At 40.4% G+C, this 22,698-nt stretch overlaps 1 protein-coding gene across 1 annotated transcript; it reads right to left on the bottom strand.

The window, feature by feature from the left end:
* Positions 1–269: 269 nt before the first annotated feature.
* Positions 270–22,604, bottom strand: BUD13 (BUD13 homolog). The gene is made up of 10 exons (XM_074304192.1): positions 22,385–22,604; positions 18,992–19,082; positions 12,056–12,140; positions 10,677–11,396; positions 8,619–8,866; positions 3,723–3,825; positions 3,226–3,364; positions 2,799–2,983; positions 2,171–2,252; positions 270–689 (listed from the first exon to the last, which is right to left on the bottom strand). Exons 1-10 carry the CDS (start codon positions 22,525–22,527, stop codon positions 596–598), a joined length of 1,890 nt encoding a protein of 629 aa, XP_074160293.1. The 5' UTR covers positions 22,528–22,604; the 3' UTR covers positions 270–595.
* Positions 22,605–22,698: the final 94 nt, after the last annotated feature.

The following is a 22,698-nucleotide window of genomic DNA, read 5'->3' as shown; positions in this document are numbered from 1 at the left end:
CAGGAATGATTCAGAACAGAGTTCTGCTCCAAATGGCTGAGCAATGGCTAGAAGATCATTCTACAGGAGTACGGGAAGAGAGCAGTGCACCAAAACCCTCTAGCTGATCTCTGCTTCTTGATCCACCTCTAATCCTCACTTAACCCTGAGAAAGCCCCTGCCACCTATTTTCTACATAGATAAAACATGACCTCCCACCCTCCCAATAGAGCCCACTAGAAGGAATCTATTGTTTTAGAATCCTTAAGAAAACAACACAGGAAGAAAAGTTACAAAAATAAATGTATATTTGTTAGGAAAAAAAACCCAATGAAGAATGAACTCTGGGGCACTTGTATGACCCTCAGTGGTGCATATGTCACTTAAAAGATAGTAGAAACAGCTGTATGAATGGCTGAAGAACATGGACATCTCCCTGGGTCATGGTGCTGCCCCCGAGCAGGGGGCAGAAATCAAAGTCTAGGCTCTCTTCCAGGGCCGCTGGTGGCAAGCATGAATGGCTAGTCTATGTAAACTGTTTGCTCTGACCCTCCCTGGCTGGCTTCTCTGTCTTTGTCCAATACCAGAACCTATAGCCATTGCTCAGTTACAAGAGCTACATATCCTCAACACTCCATTTATAGGCAAGTTCCTCAATAGCTTTCTTGCCGGCAAGTCTGGCAAAACGCTTCTCCTCAAAGCCATTGGACCTGAAAAGTAGAAGAGAGATCATAGTAATCAACAGGATGCATTAGATACAGGAACCTGTACAGGCCATTCTAGGGGAAAACCCACAGAAAAGCTAGGTCCTGACCCCCTAAAGGACCTTTTAATTTAAGGGGAAAATATAAAACAGACATATGCAACACATAAACACATTTTTAAAAATGATTCAATAATTGAACAGAAACCTATAAAGACACGTCATGTGGAAAAGGTAAAATGACTAAAATGAAGTAAAACTGGTTAAAAAAAAAAAAAAAAGCTAAAGGCAAGTGAGCTTATAATGATTGCATCTATATTCCAATCAGTATTTTCAGTGCATCCTCTTTTTCTGTCACATGTACATTACATGGTGATGAAGGGATTTTATGTCTAATTATGATGGGCCTGAAGTTTAAGTGACAGAATGACAGCTTTAGGAACAAGTGAAAACTAGGGAATCTACTGAAAAAGTTAAAATAAACTGGCCACTAATGGAAATTTCTAAGCTTGAGAGCTAAAAGGTAAAAAACTACTAGTGTCAGGTAGCGAGGGCACCTAAATAACTCAAGGAATGTGCTTATGTCTGTAGGAGTAAAGAGAAATTTCACTGCACTAAGGAGCAGAAAGCTAAGAAACCACGATGGCAAAAAGAACAAACTCTAAAACTGAACTATATATAAATTGTTTCTATTTTGTACTCTAAAATTCTTCTCACACTTGCAACAAAATCATTGCCTAACCTTTAAACTGGTGCTAAGCAAAATGTCATTACCGAGAAGTAATAAAGAGAATCAAAAGACCAGGATGGCCACAACTAAAAAAGTGGCTTTTCCCAAATCTTTGGCTATTAACAGGAAAAGTGGATGGAAAGCATTACAGATGACCATTAGGTTCAGAAAGCATTTAGAGTTGGGGTTCTCTTCATGTTTCACTACAGAACAAGAAATGTTTAGAAGAAGATGTATTCTGAAAATAGGGAATGATAAGGGAAGAAAAGAAAAAGGAAAGAGAAGAGAGGAAAGGAGAGGAGAGGGAAAAAAGGAAAGAAAAAGGGAAGGATACAGGGAGAGATAGATTTTTAAACACTATGTGCCATGCACTTGGGATATGAATTTGTAGCTGAAACAGAATATGAGATTGAGTATAATAAAAGATCAACAAGAACATGACCTATAATTTTACTGATATTGAAAACTTCCAAATGCAAAAGCTCTACCAATGCAGGAGAGCATCTTCTCTGCAACTTAGTCTTGGGAGTGGCCCAGAAAAGGTTCGTTTAAATGACTTGTTCAGGGTCACACAACCAGGATATAACTGAAGTGAACATATTTTAAACCCAAGTCTTTAAGGCTTCAAGGCTAGTTCTATCCACTATGCTACAGAGCCTCTCAAAAAAAATAAAAATAAAGCCAGTTAAGCTAAGCGAAGTTAGCAGGAAAAACACAGATAACCTAGTGTATGTGGAATAATCAACACATGGGTTTACCTGTCCACACCATCCCAGCGATACCCAGGCCAGATATTGAATCTGTTGAGGGGAGGTGCAGGGCCATTGTAGCGAGGCTTTTCTAAAGAAAAAAATAGAGGACTCAGTCTCAAGTTCATTCCAACCCCTAGAGCTGTTTCCAATACCTCTAATTTATAAAATACTTAAGGCTTAATAAGACGTTTTTCTCAGCTCTGTGTGATAGGAAGGTATACAAGTTTCATAAAACTTAAGCTCAGCCAAGGATATGACCAGATTACATGGCTACTGAATTTTAGGTCTAGAATTCAAACCCAGGTTTGACTCCAAACCCCCAGAGTCCTTTCCATAATACTATGTAGCCTTTTCTACAAAGAAAACATTTCTTTGCAGGAATCTGTATCTAATGGAACCCATAAGATCAGATTAAAGATAGACAGAGACTAAACATGAAAAAAGAACATGTCAAAGGAGATAACTTTAAGAAATGTCATCTGTGTGGGCTAAACCATCACTTACCAATAGGTAAGTCTATTGCTGACCTTTAAGAATGAGGCCATATGACAAACTTGGCTCCACCATTCTGAAATGATTCTTTTCCCATATTCTGCTTTCTGCTCTATCCCCTCCAAACCCTAAGAAGCCTTACCTTTCTTATCCTTGTTCTCCTTGGCCTTATTCTTCTTAATGAAGTCGGCCATGGGGTCACCCTCCCTCTCCTGCTCTCGGAGCATCTGATCCAGGTCCTCATCATTGATGTAACGGGCCAATGGCTTCTGCATCTCCTTTATTGCATCTTCTACATTCTGTTGCTGCTGTCGGCTCTGGGCAAGGCTGAATAAAGAGAAGCAAAAACCTCTAGTAGAACATCTATCATTCTTGATCCTAAATGATAATGGAAATGCCCTACTCTACTTGGAGCATTTCCTCTAATAACCAATGAAATTCAAAACGCTGTCTTGTTCTCAGCATCCTTAAAGACAGGAGATGAAGTTGCTACTAATCCACCTGTCAGCAGAGCAGTAAAATTGGCTCTACCCAATTCCTACAGGGCTCTACGCAAGGGCTTTTCTTACCCCTTTCCCCACTGAGCATACTGCTCATTTTTCTCTGACTCCTCCTCTTCTTTTCGTCGTTGCTCTAATCGTTCCAGCTTCAGATCCCTCTTGCGGCCAGACTTATCTCGAAAAATGGTTTCAGCATTTTGGAATTCAGCTAAAAAAGATGCAAAGAACAACTTTCCTTTTTTAACCTAATGAATCAAAATCAAAACTTCTTTTAGAAATGTGAAGAGAAGACGTGACCTAACTTTAAAAGGAAAAAGTAACAGCTCAGGACCCTGAAGTTAGAGAAGAAATAACTCTATAGCTGGATCACAGAGCACTACTGTCAGCAATAGACCTAAGAAATGATATCACGGGAAAGAAGGAAAAGAATCACTTGGACCCAATGAATGGTTCAAGTAATGTTTTAAAAACCAGAGCTTAAATCCTATGTCAATTAACAGACCAAAAGATGACTTAAGAAGCTTTGTGAACTTTGATTATTAGCCTACTAGTCTCCAAGTTCTTACCTTCCAAATGTTTGGTTTCTTGGTCCTGCCTCCTGAGCTCCTGCTGCTCTCTCCTTACATCAGACACCAACCCAGTTTTGGCCCCAGAAAACATCTGCGTGGCCTGTGCAATTGAAAAGGAGTACCACAAATGAATGAGACAGCATACCTTCCCAACAGGTACTTTACCAGAGGAACTCAAAACATATAATTGTATTCTAACTAGATTACCCACAATGACTGGGGAACAAATATTCTGGGAAAGGAATGTGTTAATTTTAATTTTATACCCTTAATACAGATCACAGATAAACAAAGTAAGAAAAGAGGATGGAAACAAAATCTAAAATGAGAGGTTTTGTGGAGAAGTAATGATTTTGCCAGTTTTATGAGATAGATTCTTAAACTACGCAACTAAAGGCAATAATTACTATTAGTAATTAATTATAATTAATTACTACAATTATTAAAGGCAATAATAAATAGTAGTAATTCTCATTTACCAAGTATTAAACTCATTAGCTAAAGAAGGGACTTAAGTTCACTTTTATGAAGCTGGTCAGCAACCTATACCATGAACTAAGAGAGTTTACACTGCTATAATACTCCACTTATAACAACAATAAACCTTGATATTCATGGTTCTGAGAACTGAATATGATACCATCACAAATGATATGGTCATTAAAATCTTTTATCAATTATTGTTTCAAAATGACCAACGGACTCAAAAATCAAATATAAGGTAATTGTTGATACCCTTCAGTAGCATATTAAATTTGCACAATATTGACTGCTTCAAGAATTTGCATGGAACAGATAGATACAATTTCAGTGATTTGATCAAAATAAATGCTTTACTTCATTCAAATAGGTGGTTAGAGTTTCTTGATCTATATAGCCTTCTAAAGTACAGAGCCAGAGAAGAGTTCTAAAAGCTCTAGGCTGATTTTATTATATGCTTAAAAAGCAAAGCAAGTTGCACATAATAGAGACCTGTAGTCTTATGAACAATCCTCTTTTTCATTCAACTATGTATTTGTTAAATTCAGAAAAAAAAATTCCCCAAAATTAAAATAAAATACAGGGTCAGAACTGCCAGATCTGCTCCTAAAAGACAATAAAGTTCTCCAGAAAGAAATAGCATATATCCCTGAGTCATATTAAAATCTGCTAGATTTTACTCTTTTAAATAAAGTTTAACAAATTCTTATTAGCACTTATTCTACTCTCCTCACCCCAAAATTACTTGGTATGTACTTTGCATTGACTCATCAATAAAGCAACAAGCATTTATTAAGACCCTATTACATGCTAGTTATTATACAAGGAGACAGTATAATGAATGGAAGAATGAAACCATCCCTACTCACAATGAATTTACATTCTCTTGGAAGCAACAAGCACATATAAAAGTAAACATAGCTTAAATGTAAAGTTAATAAATAAAACTATGTAAAAGAAGTTGAAAACAAGACAGTTTGGGAAGGATGTTACTCCCAGTTGGGAAAATCATGATGGACTATTTCATGAAAGTTGTTTCAACTACATCTTAAAGGAACAGAAGGTTATTCTGAGGCAAAAGCAAAGGAGTGCATTCCATGCATGCAGGACAAACAGTGAAAAGGCATGAAGCAGGAAGGTGAAATCTCATTATTGAGCAACAGACAGAAGACCAGTTTGCCTGGAACACAGTTTGGAAGGAGGAATGCATCCAAAGAGATTGGAAAGTTGGGCTAGGATCAAGTTGTGAAGGCTTTAAAAAGTTAAAAGGGAATTTTACATTTTATCTCAGAACCAAGAGGAAGCCACTGGAAGTGATTAAGGAAGCAAGCATTTATTAAACACCTACGATATACCAGGCATTGTGCTAAGCACTTTACAAATATTTTATTTGATCCTTATTAGTATCTCCATTTTATAGCTGAGGAAACTAAGATAGAGTTAAATGATTTGCTCAGAATCACAGTTAGTAAATGTCAGACTAGATTTGAATTTAGGTCTTCCTGATTCCAGAAGCCGGCCCTCTCACCACTGCCCTGCCTACACAGCTCATAACGAGGGGAACTGAATGGTCAGATCTTTACTTAGAAACATTGCTTTGGAAACACTAAGATGAATTAGAGAGGGAAGAGACTGAAGGAAGGAATGTCAATGAGGAAACTGGCAACTGCGTGAGTGAAGAGAAGCAGCAATGCAATACTCATGAAGGTAGAAACAAGACGAGCCAGCACCTGGATATGTGAGGGAAAGGCAGGGAGGAATTTGAGTTACTGGTGAACCTTGGAACCTAGAAGGGTGGCAGTATCACTGACTGAGTGGGAATATTTGGAAGAGGTTACACTATAGATGTAGGGGCAAAGTTAATGAATTTCATTTTAGGACAAGTTGAATTTAAGATGTCTCCAAGATAGCCAGTTTGAAATATTCAGCAAATACTTGGTTATATAGGAATGAGACTCAGAAAAGACGCTGTCAGGGGCTAGATACATACAGCTAGGAGTTGTCTTCATAGACAGGATAATTAAATCCATGGAAGTTAATGAAGTTATCAAGGAAATGTAGATGAAGAGAAGAGGATCTAAGAAAGAACCTTAGGAAACACTCAAAGACGGGGAGATTACAAGAAAGCAAAGAAAACTGAAAAGGAATGGACTGACAGGAGAGAAACTAGGAGACAGTAGGATCATGAAAAATCAGAAAGAACAGACTATCTAGGAGGAAAAGGTAGTCAACAGAATCAGATACAGCAAAGAGATCATGAAGGGTTGAGGGGAAAAAAAAACCCTATCAGATATGGTCATTTAGAAATCATTGGTAACTTAAGAAAAATCAGTTTCAATTAAGTGCTTGGGTCCCAGGACGAACAATAAAGGGCTGAGTAAAAGGAAAAATGCTGGCAACTGGGGATAGATAACTTTTTCAAAAAGTCTCACCAAGGAAGGGAGGAGACACATAAGATTATAGCTTGAGGTGGCAGCTAAGTCTGGTGAAGGTCTAAAAATGGAGACAACTGAGTAAGCAAAGAAGCAGTAGGGAAGAAACCAGCTGATAAAAGAAAGATGAAGATTCAAAAGAGAGGAGAAAGAGTGCAATCTACTGAAGAAGATGGAAGAAGGAAACAAATGCACTTGCTCTGGCCAGGAGAAAGGCTAGTTTAAGGAGTTTTGAGATTAAATAAAAAAATAGAAGAAGGAACTCAAATCAAATCATCCAATTTTTTTCAGTAAAATAAGAGATAAGGTCTTCATATCAGAAAAGAAATAAGATATAATAAGCTTGAGAAGGGAAAAAAAGTTTAGAACAGAGTATGTGGAAAGTGACCTAAGGAATCTATTAGAAAAGAATAAAAGGACACTAATACAGTGAGGTCCAGTCGGAATAGGTTATCTTGAATTTAAAATATACCCAACCATCATGAGAAAGAGATTTCCTTCAGTGTCATAAAACAGCTCCACAAGGAAGAGTGGAGGAGGTGAATGATGGTGGTAAACCAGAGCTGAGGTCTAGCAAGAGACAAGCACCCAGAGGTAAGGGAGACAAGAAATTCAGGAGCAAAAGGCAGTTTAGAGTTGAAATGACTAACTCACTATTAAGGTGACAATGGACCGGGAGGAAAATGAAGTCAGAGCAAAGGCAATGTCCTAAGACAGTACTGAGGTGTTGAAGGAATGAAGGTCTCCATAAAGAGGAAGAACAAGTATAGGAGAAGGGCTGCATGTGGAAAGCTCTTTCAAGGAAAGTGGAACAGTTTTGGGTACTGACTCAGGTAGAGTGATGGAAGTCTAAGGAGGATGAGGAAATGGGAGTATGTAGAGAGCCTCAGGGAGCACTTATATGGATTTTTTTTTATTATTATAGCTTTTTATTTACAAGATATAATCATGGGTAATTTTTCAGCATTGACAATTGCAAAACCTTTTGTTCCAATTTTTCCCCTCCTTCCCCCCACCTCCTCTCTCAGATGGCAGGTAGACCAATACATGTTAAATATGTTAAAGTAATTTATATGGATTTAATGTTCCTTAGTAGAAGGGCATTGAACTGTGTTTCCCCCCAGTATCTTGAAAGCAGGGAAAATTTCCATTTAGTCTTTCTATCCCCAATATCTGTCAGAGAAGTAGGCACATATATGCTTGGCACATAGTAAGCATGTAATAAATACTTGTTGAATGTCAATGAGTTTTTTGGAATAAGATTCCTTTACTATTATCCTATTTTATCATAACTACCCATATTCTGTCTAGCTCTTTGGTACACCAAGGCCCTGTTTATCCTGGAGAATTCCTGAGTTCCTGGAATTAACAGAGGCTAGGTTTTCCAAAGTTCCTTCACATTAGGTATCTGTCTTCAGGCTCTAAAAAATAAATTCTGTAAGTCAACAACTAATTATATAGTATTTTAGTCATGAGTAGCTTTTGGGGCTCCTTAAGTTAGGATGACAGATCTAAGAGGGTATAAATGTCAAAGATGCTTGGGAAAATTGGATATATACACGCTCACCTTTCTTGGCTGGGTGAAGATGAATTTTGTCATTAGGCAATGACTAGAATGACTCTAAAGATCCTTCCTATCTAAGAATTCTTATTCAGATATTTTATTTATGTCTTTATACATACCTACACATATACATACATACACACATACACCCACACAAGTACATATACATATATATAAAATTATATTATGTATATCTATCTACAAGGTGAAATATATAGTGCTAGGTGCCAAGAAAGGCATGAGGATAACTAAAAGGACTTTGTCCTTGGAGTTAGTAAACTAGCCTTAGTTACCATACCTTCCAAGTCTTTCTGTATTGGCTAACTTATTGATTATGTTTTGTTTAGTTGGCACTTAAATGGCCCAGAAAAAGTCCTGTGCATGGAGAGAGGGTAATTACACCCCTCAAAAACCCACCTTTGCTCCAGAAGGCTGATTCCTTCGAGGTGGAGAGAGATCTGAATCTGAAGATTTGGTTTTCAGCTTCCTTCTTGGTGGGGAGAGGTCTGAGTCAGAGTCTCGTTTCTGTTTGTTCCGGGGAGGAGATAGATCTGAATCTGAGGCCTGCTGGTTGCTCTTTGCAGGAAGAGAAGAATGTATATCATGCTTCTGGTGTTTCTTGGTTGAAGGGTTTATTTGGAATTTCCTATGGCTAGGAGAAGAGTCTAGAAATTAAGAGAGAAACACTTTGATCACTCCAGAATAATTCAAAAATAATTTTTATTTTGTCTGGATTGTGCTTTAAAGATGAGTTAAAATTCCCTCTCTAGGAACAAGTTTGTCTCAATGACACTCTATTTTTTGTGGAGGAACTATAATTAATGTGAATGCCCAAACCACACAAAACATGAGAGGGAAAAAAGACAAGTTTTTCAAAGAATAGTGGATGATTGGGATTCATGATGAAATGTATGTTTCCGAGTATATGAAAGTGTTAGATATCAAGGTCCTTTAGTCAGATCAGTTTTCCCTATCAGAACGGAGAAAACAATTCTAAAGTATTTCACTGGAATTCTGTAAATGTTATGGATTCCTAGAAAATGGCTTTTCCAGGACTAAGAAATCAAAAAGGTTTAAAGCACTTTAAGTTAGAGGTTGAACACGGGAAAGAGTGAGCAATTTTACTGTACAGGATTAAATCTTACTCTTTTGCCACAAATACCATTCTTTAAGAAGATGTATGCACAATAAACTTCTCAGGGTTTTATTTTGGAAATGAACATTCTTTAGTTCCCAGGTATTCAAATCTCATTATTAAAGATTATGGACTTTTAAACTTTTAAGGCAATGAACAAGGTCTTTGTCCTCAAAGAGATTAAAATCTAGTATTAAAATGAATTACTATCCCTCTAGGGGCTTTCTTCACTGGCTACAGCTACTATATAGCTATATAGTTATAGCTATATAGTATAAATAGATAGATAAATGATCTAGAGGAGTTCATTTTCAGGGAGAGAGAGGACAATTTGAATTCTGAAATCCTTACCTTTCTAGGAGGCTGACTCCTTTCCTGAAAGTCCCCTGACCTCCAGCCATCTCAAACTGGGTGTCCCATAGACATCTCACAATCAATGTGTCCCAAATAGGACTCATCTTTACCATCACTTATCACCTGACACACACTACTTGCCAACCTTCCCACTACTGTCCAGGCCACCACTATCCTCCCAATCACCTTCTACTATTTACTCACTACCCATATAATCTAGCTGCTGCTAAGTCTTTTCATTTCTATCTCCACTACATCTCATCCAAACATCCCCTTCTTTCCTCAACACTGGCACCATCCTGGTATAGATCCTCATCACCTCCAACTCCAACTACTGCCAGTCTGGTGAGTCTTTCCACCTCAAGTCTCTGGCCCCATTCCAATCTTCCACTCAGTTGTCAGTTCCTAAAACACAGATCTGGGATACTCTCTGTCTCTTTATCTCCCTCTGTCTCTCTCTCTCTCAAACACACACACACACACACACACACACACACACACACACACACACACACACACACACACACACTTCCCCTACTTAATAAACAGCAGTTTTATTATTTACAGTGGTTCTCTTATTATTTCCAGAATGAAATATTAAAATGTGGTTTTTACTACTCTCAATGTAATCTATTATCCAACAACCCAGGCCTTCTTGCTGTTTCCCAACATAACTCTCCATCTCCTGATTATCTTTTCACTTGCTATGCTTCCCTCCCCTCCATCTGGAATACTCTCCTCAGTTTCATTTTCTGGTTCCCTTCAAGACTCAGCTCAAAAATCACTGCTACAAAAGGACCTTCCCAGCAGCCCCACTAGCACCTCCTTTTTGTCTCCCCTCTTAAAACATGACCTCCTTGAGCACAAGACCTGAGTTTTTGCCAATTTTGTTTTCCCAGTACTTTGCCCAAGGGCTAGCTTAATAAATGTTGACTCACCAAAGAAACAAAAAGGCCAGAAGAAAATCTGGAACAGAAGGCACGTACCTCTAGAGTTATGGAGCTGTTTCCCTGGCCTAGGAGAGGAAGGTGATTGATTTTTAGCTTGAGAAGATTCATCCCCATGTCTACTGCTCTTCTCCTTCAGACTAAGAGAGGACTTAGCAGGGTCTTTACTAGACAGTGAATGACAAACCTCAGGAGCTAAATCTGAAAGATGAGAATGGAATCTCCTGGGTGGTGATAAGTCTGGAGAGTCATGGCGGGTCCTCCTGGGAGGTAAAGAGTCTGGGGAGTCGTGACGGATCCTCCTGGGGGGTGAGGAGTCTGGGGAGTCGTGACGGATCCTCCTGGGGGGTGAGGAGTCCGGGGAGTCATGACGGGCCCTCCTGGGGGGTGAGGAGTCTGGGGAGTCATGACGGGCCCTCCTGGGGGGTGAGGAGTCTGGGGAGTCATGACGGGCCCTCCTGGGAAGTGAGGAATCTGGGGAGTCACAATGGGCCCTCCCAGGGGGCGAGGGATCTGGTGAATCATGACGAGCCCTCCTGGGAGATAAGGAGTCTGGGGAGTCATGACGGGCCCTCTTTGCAGGTGAGGAGTCTGATGAATCATGACGGGCCCTTCTAGGAGGTGAGGAGTCTGTAGAGTCGTGACGGGTCCTCCTGGGGGGCGATGTGTCCGGGGAGTCATGACAGACCCTTTTTGCAGGTGAAGAGTCTGGGGAGTCATGGCGAGCCCTCCTGAGTGGGGACAGATCTTGCTTTTGTTCTAAACAAAAAGCATAAAGTCAGCACTTCACAGACCGCTGGCCTCCAACATTAGTTAGACCTCCCCAGAAGTAGTTATCTCAAAACTGCCCAGAAAATCTCAAGGATCAATATCTTTGTACTGCTCAAGGATAGTGAACCAGCACCCAGGATGGCAAAAGTAAATTGAAAATTTCTCAAGGACAACAAGAAAATTTCTATGCATACAGAAAGTACTGAGCCAGGTATTTATTTTGAGGATTGGTCCAGATAATCCTTATCCATCCTTTGTGGGGAGGGGAAGGAGCAGACTAATAAGATAGTGTCAGGTTGACAGTTTCTCACTATTCAGCTCATGCCAGGCCTCCCAGAAGACTGAGGAGTCTGAGATTCTCCAACTTCCAAAGGCACAGAGTGAGCAAGGTGGGATAGAATGGAACCAGGACAGCTAAGTGCTTCAATGGCTCTGCTCAGAAACTGCTCTTCTTTGGACCTACCCTGAGCAGCGCCCCATAATACACTATAGAATACATTCATTTCAGACTCCACCCAGAGAGAGAGTGGAGCCAGAAGCAAGATGTGCTTTCTGAAGTTCTGCTCTACACAGTCTCCTCCAGAAAGCCTTATGAGCAGCTACATCCGGCCTAGACCTTTAGATCTGCCCTATGACTTAGCGCTCACCTCCTAAGAGCTTCCACTTATTACTGGTCCGAAATGCCTCCATTTGCTTCACTTCTTCTGGGCGTTCATCAATAAATTCAGCCACCTGGAAAAAATACCATAGGCTTGAGTAGCCAAGAAGATCCCACTGCAGAGTCAAAAGTGACTTGGAAAGATTGAGACAAGGAACTTCTCCACCCCAATACACATGATAGTGAGAAAATCTCCCCTCCTCAGGATTTACTGTTCCCTCTGGTTCCATAAACAACTTGTCACTGGCCTAGTTTAATTACAGACCCTCCACTGTCTAATGAAGTACCCAAAAGAAAAAGGCAATTTGTTCCATCACAAGTCTTTTTTAACAACCTGCCAAGTTCCACACCATCTATTTCTGAGCTAAAAAATGAACATACTTTGATCTTTCCTCTTCTTTTAGCAGGATGGCCCACTCTCACCACTGGTTAAGATATAGGAAAGTACACTGCACTTGTCCAACATATGTGATAGTAATGTATCACTATTACAACTCATTTATACACTCTTCTTAAGTACAAATAAAACCTGCTTTATTACAGGAGATAAAGACCATTGGAGGTACAAATTATATGCAAGTAAATAGCTAAAAGGCAGCTAGGTGGCATAGTTATTAGAGAACCAGGTCTGGAGTCAGGAAGACTCATCTTCCTGTTCAAATCCAGTCTCAGATACTTACTCACTGTGTAACCCTGGGCAAGTTACTTAACCCTGTTTGCCTCAGTTTTCTCATCTGTAAAACAGCTGGAGAAGGAAATGGCAAACTATTCCAATATCTCTGTGAAGAAAATCTCAAAAGGGGTCACGAAAAGTCAGACATGATTGAAACCACTGAACAATAAAGGCAGTCATAAACAAATTTTTTTACAAATAGACTATAGCTGAGAGATGAGTGTCTTTGGTTTGAGATACTGCCTTCTAAGCATTTAAGTCTACCCAGGACAGGGTCCTTTGAATACCTACAAGATTTTTTCTTCTGATTTTCTACAATATTTTCATATTTCCCAATGTCATTATCATTCCGCTAAACTCAAAAGCTCTGTGATCTTAATGATGTAGGTACCCACAATGTTGCAGAATGCAATCCATCCATGCCTGCTTATGCAGTGTCATTCTTATCCATGGAGGCCAATTCTTTTCTTCTTTTTTTAAAAATAATAATAGCTTTTTATTTTTCAAAATACATGCAAAGATAGTTTCAACAAACCCCTGCAAAGTCTTGTGTTCCAAATTTTTTCTCTCCCTTCCCACTTCCCCTCTCCCCTAGACAGCAAATAATACAATATAGGTTAAACAGGTGCAGTTTTTCTAAACATATTTCCTCATTTATCGTCCATGAGGCTAATTATTTTCAACTTAATAATATGTCTTAATGCTCCATTATGTACTAAGTACTATACATACTGTTTCATGGGATAAGGTGATATAAAAGATTCATTAGATTCCTGTCTTCAAAAAGCCTAAAATCAAGTCATGGGATAAGACAAGAACACAAAAATATCCTCAGATAAGATTTAAAAGGTAGCATAAATGAAGTGTTAAAGGTCCATGGAGGTTCAAAAATGGGATAGAGTATGTCTGATTGAAGATAAATACAGAAGTCTTTATGGAATACTTGTCATTTGAGCTAGATATTGAAGGCTTAGTACAATTTTAATGAGTAGAGTTGAAAGAAGAAGGCACTCCTGGTAGAAGGAAGAAAAAAAGGCATGATGGCAAAAAAGTATGGGATGGATCTGACAAAGAATAATTTAATTTGATTAACACGTATACAGGATATAGTAAGAGATAATGTTGAACAAACAAATTAAAGCCACATCTCCAAAAGCCTTGATTACAAAGGTAACAAGTATACTTTTCCCATAAGCACAAGAGATTTACTACAAGTTTTTAGAGAGACCCAGGCTAAGAGCTGTGCTTTAAGAAGGTTAATCTGGTCCTGAGATACAGGATGAACTGGAGAAAGTAGAGACTTAAGACAGGAAGACTCATAAGAAAAAAGTCACTAGGCTAGTAGCAGGAGGAATTGAAAGAATAGTGAAAATGAGACCAGCACTGTAAAATCAACAGGACTTGGAAACATATGGAATATGGAAAATGTGAGGGAAGGAAGAATCAAAGATGATTTCAAAGTTTTGAGCCTAGTTGACTATAAATGTGGTGGAACCAAGAATTAAAATATCAAAGTTGGGAAGAGGAAGAAATCTATGGAAATGGAAATGATGCATTTTAATATATTAAGTCTGGGGTGTCCTATAATATCTGGGAGAAAGGGGAAGAAAGATGTTCAACAGGAAATAAGAAATGCAGATCTAACACATCGGAAAAAAGATACAACTTCTTAAACTCCTTCAAATTTTGAAATCTTCTCATTCTGTAATTAGATACACCTCAAAGTGATTTAGAGAGCAATAGCTAAAATTAGAGAAACAAAAAAGATTGCTAAGGAAGAAAATACAGAAACTGAAACAAAGGCTCAAAGGAAAATGCCAACTCTATTTTGGGGATGAAATGAGGCATCTAGGAGCCATCTCCTCCATGAAGACTTTCCCCAGGTAATATTAATCTCCATTCCATCAGATTCTTTACTGAGTACCCATAGTTTATATCACCCCAATTAAATGACCTGAGAATAGAGACTACTTCATTTATTTCCTGTTGCCTTCTCCCAGTAAGAGCCTTATACATAATTGGCATTTACTAAATGCTTGTTGAATGGAATGGAATTGAGAAAGAGAGAAGAATTCTAAAGGGCATCTGGGAGGAGCACCAGCAAAGTTCAATGTCAAGAAAACTAAGAAAGGAAACCATTTCAATAAGGAAAGGAACTGTCAATATCAAATGCTATGGAAAAGATGAAGAATATAAGTAATAAGAAAAAAACTCCATGATCTAGCAACTAGGAATTCAACAGTTCAAGTCCACAGAGCAGACTTCAATGTGTCAGGTGGGACAAAAGCTGCAAGAGTATTAGTGAGAAGAGCAGAGCCAAAAGTGTGATGTTATAGGGAAAGAGAGAGAATGTGGGCTTTACCAGGTAGCAACGACCAAAAAAAGTATTTTATTTTTGTTTCTAGTTTTTTGTTTTGTTTTGTTTTGTTTTTTAAGAACAGGAGAGTGCTAAGGAAGTTTGTAAACAGGAGGAAAGAAGCCAATAAAGAGCAAGATACTTTAAATAGAAGATCAAGGAAAAGATGACTGATGAAGCAATTATAGGATATAAAATTTTTAAAAGTATTAGCAATCCTGAAGTGACCAAAAAAAAAAAAGTGGAAGAGGTCCAGCAGTCCCAAGTTCAGGGAAGCAGAAAACAACAGAATACTACTACTAACAACAACTCACTCATTTAAACTACCAACCTTGTGAGGCAGATAGTACAAATATTTTAAAGATGGGAAACTGAGTCTTAAATAACTTACCCATGGTCATACAACTACTGAGTTAACAGGGACAGGATTTGAATATGGGCCTCCACACCAACAAAGTCCAGCAGTAAGAGATTGAAAGAAATATTCCATTTTAAAAAATTGTAGAGTATAAAATACTTGAGAGTCTAACTGCCAAAACAAACTTGGGAATTATGTACAGAACTACAAAACACTTTTCATGCAAATAAAGTCAGATCTAAACAATGAAAAAATATTTATAGCTCATGGGTAGGCCAAATCTGTATTAAAAATTAAAATTCTATCTAAATCAATTTACTTAGTGTTCTATCAATAAAACATTAAAAAATTATTATACAGAGCTAGAAAAAAATAATAATAAAATTCATCTGAAAGAATGAAAGGTCAAGAATATCAAGCAAATTAATGAAAACAAATGTGAAGGAAGGTGATCTAGCTATACCAAATTTCAAACTGTATAATAAAGCAGTAATCATCAAAACTATCTGGTATTGGCTAAGAAATAGAAATGTGGATCAGTAGAAAAGATTACAAGACATAGTAGTAAATAATCATATAATCTAGTATTTGGTAAATCCAAAGATCCAAGCTTTGGGGACAAGAACTTAACTATCTGACAAAAACTGCTGGAGAAACTGAAAAACAATATGCAAGACACAAGATATAGACCAACATTTTACATTGTATACCAAGATAAGGTGAAAATGGATACATGATTTAGATATAAAAAGTAATATAAATACAATCGGAAAACAAGAAATAGTTTTATCTGTCAAACCTAAAAAAAAAAAAAAAGGGGGGGGTAGGGGGGTGGAAATTTAGAACCAAAGACAGAGAATACTCTTGGACATAAAATGGAAACTTTTGATTATATTAAATTAAAAAATTTTTAATTTTACCAAAATCAATGCAACCAAAATTAGAAGGAAAGCAGAAAATTGAAAAATAAATTTTACAATTAAGTGTCTCTGACAGAGAACTCCTTTCTTTCTCTCTCTCTCTCTCTTTCTTTCTCTCTCTCTGTCTCTCTCTTGTGTGTTTGTGTATGCACAACATATATTCAAAGAGAGAAAAAGAGATCTGAGTCAAGTTTATAAGAATACAAGTCATTCCCTGATTAATAAATGGTCAAAGGCTACGAACAGGATGAAGAAAACAACACTAACTATAATCACATGAAAAAATGCAAGACAGAGAGAGAGAAAAGGACTATTTGTACAAAGATATTTATAGCAAGCTCTTTTTCTGCTTGTCAAAGAATTGGAAATTGAGATTAAAACTGTGAATATGGAAGAGTAATTTAAAGAAACTAATTTTTAAAATAGATTAAAGAATTATAATACTTTGTTATTTTTATCAATATAAAATATGTTTTATAAGGTTACTCTTATCAACTTGATTTATTTTCATGTTATATAATACATGCATGTTATGTAATAAAATATATTTTGCAGCTACTTTTCCAAGAAATAAGTGGTTTTCAACTTATTAATTTTCCTTGCCAAATGAACTATGCAAATAAAAGTTATCACATGTGCATATACAAAAACCAATTCGGGAATGGCCTGAACAAGTTGTGGTGTATGACCATGATAGAATACTATTGTGCTATAAAAAATAATGAGCAGAATGCCTTTAGAAAAAGCTGGAAAGACTTTCATAAACTGATACAAAGCACAATGAGCAGAATCAGAACATTTTACATAGTAACAACAATGCCTTAGCAATTCTCATCAATAAAATGATCCAAGACAATTCCAAAAGACTCATGATGAAAAATGCTATGCAACTCCAGAGAAAGAACTGATGGAGTCTACTGAAGGCAAACTGAAACAAATTCAATATAAAATGAAATTTTCACTTTATTTTTTCATGGGTGGTTGTTTTGGGGTTTTTTTTTTTCACCTGTGTTTTCTTTTACATGATTAATTTGGAAATTTCTTTTTTAAGACTGCACATGTATAACATATCAAATTGCTTGCTGTCTCAGGGAAGAGGGGAACAAAGAATACAGAACTCAAAAATTTTTTAAAAATGAATGCTAAAAATTGTTTTTACATGTAATTGGGGGAAAAATATTCATTAAAAAAAAATTTTAAAAGGAAGAAGTCAAATGGCCACTTTGGTTTAGGTATACGTTAGACTAGGTAGCCTCCATAGTTCCTTCCACCTCTAAGATACACACTATGAAATACCAAGCTCTAAGCTAGAGCCCAGATCTAGTGACATTTCAATTCAATGCAACAGACATCTGATAAATAACTGCTCTGAACAAGCAATGGTGTTGGCTAGTGAATCCACTAACATGAAATTCCTAAAAAAGATCTACCCTTCTCCTCTGTTCCTAGTGGTTCCTTATTTTGCCCCTAAGATAAAACACAAACTCCTGTTTGGTCCTGAAATCTCTTCATCACCTGGCTTCAGGTTACTTTTCCAGGGTTTGTTCACATTGCTCTCTCACTCACTCCACATTCCAGCCAAACTGACTCTTCATTGTCTCCATACATGGCATTTCAGCTCCTATGCCTTTGAAGCAGACGTCCCTCCTCATCTCCATCTGGTGAAATCCCTAGCTCCCGTCAAGCTTTAGCTCATGTCATCTTTGAGAAGAGATTTATGCTGATTCTTCCAACTGCTAATGCTATTCTTACTAGAAATTACTTCTATTTACTATGATTCTATTTTTCATATTGCCTGTTAACCCAAACATGCTTTCTCCCTCTTCTCCTCTGCCCCAGTCATAATATTTACAGTTCTTAAAGGCAGGGATAGTTCTTTATCTCTATATCCCCAGTACCTAGTCTCGTATCTGGCACATAGCAGGTATTTAATTCATGTTAGTTTGCTTGCTTGATGAATGAAAGAATGAAGGCACCAACTATTAAGTAATAAGATGAAAGCAAAAGTTTCTTCACAATTCAGTTATGTATGTTTTCTTCTATTTTTCTTTTTTTAATTAAGTTATTTTTAATGCACATTGCTTTATGAATTGTGTTAGGAAAGAAAAATCAGAACAAAAGGGAAAAACTATGGGAAAGAGAAAAAACAAAACCAAAAAAAGACATGGACACAGCAGTGTTTTCTTCAATTTTTCAATGAAGAATTACCAGCATGCCTCAGCCTGATACTAAACAGTTTTGGCTGGTAAAAACACAGTGGGAAAGTTACTGCCCTGGGATTGCTTGCTCATTATTAGAAAGAGGAAGCTCTACACACAATGAAAAGTGTACATGACAAGTATGCACTAATATTTTGTAACAGTTCTAAGCAAAGCGCCGTTCCCTCTCTGCTTTCCATTCACATACACATTGAGAGTAGGGCTCTTTATAGCGCCTGACCTCGGGGAAGTCCATCAATGTCTTTGAACCTGTCATCTCACCTGTAATAAGAGGTTAGACAAGGTAGTCTCCGTAGTCCTTTCTAGCTCTAAATTCTACGATCTTACAACCAAATGAAAGGAAGTCTGCTTGAGGCAACCGTAAATTCCTAAACCCTACCCAGTCATTCTCAAACTTACCACAGGCAAGTCTCCCTCATCTTCCTCCTCTTCTTTTTCTGTCTTAGTTGAGATGTTCGCCCAGCTCACATCATCGTCCACAATCCTCATTCTAATGGGAAAAGCCATGAGAAAAAGAAATATTTTCAAGGTAAGAATCCACAACGCTGTAAAAGACTCAAATAGAGGTTTAGATAGAATCCGAAGGCGGGAGGCCACGGAGAATGGCCTCATTTAGTTTGCCCTTTCCCTACAAAGTCAACAGCTCTAAGAGTGAAGAATTTCGAGAAAGTGAATTGTTACTGTGAAAGAAACTGGGAATAGGGTGGAACAGAAACTTCCAACCACAACCAGTGGCTGTCTCCCATCTCCAAAACTGTCTGTCTTCTCTCCCTCCTTCCCTCATCCCCTCCCCCTCTGCTCTTTCTGTCCTCTTCTCTCTCTGTCTCTCTCTCTCTCTCTCTCTCTCCCTCTGTCTCTGTCTCTCTCTCTCTCTGTCTCTGTCTGTCTGTCTCTCTCTCTCTCTCCCTCTGTCTCTCTCTGTGTGTCTCCCTCTGTCTCTGTCTGTCTCTCTGTCTCTGTCTCTCTGTCTCTCTCTCTCTCTGTCTCTCTCTGTCTCTCTCTCTCTGTCTCTCTCTCTCCCTCTGTCTCTGTATCTGTATCTCTCTGTCTCTCTCTCTGTATCTCTCTCTCTCTCTCTTTTTTTTTTTCCAAAACACAGACTCAGGGAGAGAATAGAAGCTTTTCTTGAAAGAGATACAAGTGGTTCACCTTTTTTTCTACAGCTCATTTCACAGATGAGGAAGCTGAGGCAGCAGGACTGTTGCCTAGGGTCACACAGCAACACTCCAACTCGGGAAGGAGTCTTTCCTGACGGCAAGCCCGCCTCTCTCACCACACCCCTGGTCTCCGGCCGCACCCACCCTGGCGTCCCCCTTGGGGCGCTGCCACAAGGCCGCCCTCCTTTTTGGTGACCAAGTGGTCTCTTAACGGTGACTGCTTGGGACTGGGGAAATTCCCCCCTTTCCTGCTGGTGCAGCTCGTCTCCCCGGCTACATGGTGAGCCCCTCAAGGGCAGAGACTATCTTAGTGCTTGTACAAATGTTCCCAATTTATCCCGCACTTGTCTCCTCGGTGCTGGCTGCGCTCCCGCCTCCCTCATTAGACTGGACTACTGCTGCCTCTCCTGAGCATCCCAGGCTGAGCACCACACCAGGCCCACCGCGGGGAGGGAACGGCCGGCCGGCCGAGGAGCCCCCAGTGCAAGCGTCCCGAGGAGTGCGCTAGTGCAGTGCGTTGGCCAGACCGAGCAGCCTCATTTGGCACGTGAATGATATAATGAATATCCAAATGGCCCTTGGCAGAAAAAAGTTCCTCAGCCCGACCCAGACCCCGCCTGGAGCTCTGGCCACAGTCCGGCAGGGATCGCTGCACCAGGGCCGGGTCTGAGGCACTTCCAGGCGTCCGCACACACCCCCTACACCGTACCGACACCCCAGACACACACCCCTCACACAGACCACAAAGCGTACACACAGCCGCTGAGTACACACCTCTCCACACCCCCTAGAACCACACACACACATACAACTACACACACACCATACACCAGACACACCCCCCACACACACATCTCCCACACACAGACCACAAAGCGTACACACAGCCGCTGAGTACACACCTCTCCACACCCCCTAGAACCACACACACACATACAACTACACACACACCATACACCAGACACACCCCACACACACACATCTCCCACACACAGACCACAAAGCGTACACACAGCCGCTGAGTACACACCTCTCCACACCCCCTAGAACCACACACACACCATACACCGTACCCACACCATACACCAGACACACACCCCCCACACACATCCCCCACACACAGACCACAAAGCGTACACACAGCCGCTGAGTACACACCTCTCCACACCCCCTAGAACCACACACACACATACAACTACACACACACCATACCCACACCCCACACACACATCTCCCACACACAGACCACAAAGCGTACACACAGCCGCTGAGTACACACCTCTCCACACCCCCTAGAACCACACACACACACATACAACTACACACACACCATACACCAGACACACCCCACACACACACATCTCCCACACACAGACCACAAAGCGTACACACAGCCGCTGAGTACACACCTCTCCACACCCCCTAGAACCACACACACACATACAACTACACACACACCATACACCAGACACACCCCACACACACACATCTCCCACACACAGACCACAAAGCGTACACACAGCCGCTAAGTACACACCTCTCCACACCCCCTAGAACCACACACACACATACAACTACACACACACCATACACCAGACACCCCCCCACACACACATCTCCCACACACAGACCACAAAGCGTACACACAGCCGCTGAGTACACACCTCTCCACACCCCCTAGAACCACACACACACATACAACTACACACACACCATACACCAGACACACCCCCACACACACATCCCCCACACACAGACCACAAAGCGTACACACAGCCGCTGAGTACACACCTCTCCACACCCCCTAGAACCACACACACACATACAACTACACACACACCATACACCAGACACACCCCACACACACACATCTCCCACACACAGACCACAAAGCGTACACACAGCCGCTGAGTACACACCTCTCCACACCCCCTAGAACCACACACACACATACAACTACACACACACCATACACCAGACACACCCCACACACACACATCTCCCACACACAGACCACAAAGCGTACACACAGCCGCTAAGTACACACCTCTCCACACCCCCTAGAACCACACACACACATACAACTACACACACACCATACCCACACCCCACACACACATCTCCCACACACAGACCACAAAGCGTACACACAGCCGCTGAGTACACACCTCTCCACACCCCCTAGAACCACACACACACATACAACTACACACACACCATACCCACACCCCACACACAGACCACAAAGCGTACACACAGCCGCTGAGTACACACCTCTCCACACCCCCTAGAACCACACGCTCACATACAACCACACATACACCATACACCATACCCACACACACCCCACACACAGACCACAAAGCGTACACACAGCCGCTGAGTACACACCTCTCCACACCCCCTAGAACCACACGCTCACATACAACCACACATACACCATACACCATACCCACACACACCCCACACACAGACCACAAAGCGTACACACAGCCGCTGAGTACACACCTCTCCACACCCCCACGACACAATACCTAGAACCACACACACACACCAGACCACACACTACGTACAACCATTACAGACACCGCGCCTCTCCGCACACCACACACACGTACACGCACCCTCAGCTCACCCTTTGCCGCCGGCCCCAGTCTGCTTCGGCCGTTTCTTCCGGCGCTTACGACTAGCTTCCGAGCCCGCATCGACAGCTGCCTCGGGCCCTGACAAGTAACGCTTCAGATACTCAGCTTTGGAGAGCGGCGGAGCAGCCGCCATGGCAGCGGGGGAAGCAGAAAAGAAGCGGAACCCGGCTACGGCACAGCGCGGGGGACAAATTTCCTGAAACGCAAAAGTGCCCAGGTTCGCTTCCGGGGGGAGGAGGCTGGGAATCCGAAGGGAGCATCTGATTGGTGCCTGGCTGTGGGTGGGGCCCAGCCGTGCAAGTCC

The sequence above is a fragment of the Sminthopsis crassicaudata genome, chromosome 3 (genome assembly GCF_048593235.1).
Source record: "Sminthopsis crassicaudata isolate SCR6 chromosome 3, ASM4859323v1, whole genome shotgun sequence".
In the NCBI taxonomy this organism is placed as follows: Eukaryota; Metazoa; Chordata; class Mammalia; order Dasyuromorphia; family Dasyuridae; genus Sminthopsis; species Sminthopsis crassicaudata.
Note: the sequence above shows the minus strand (reverse complement) of the source record. Positions and strands in the feature narration are given on the sequence as shown.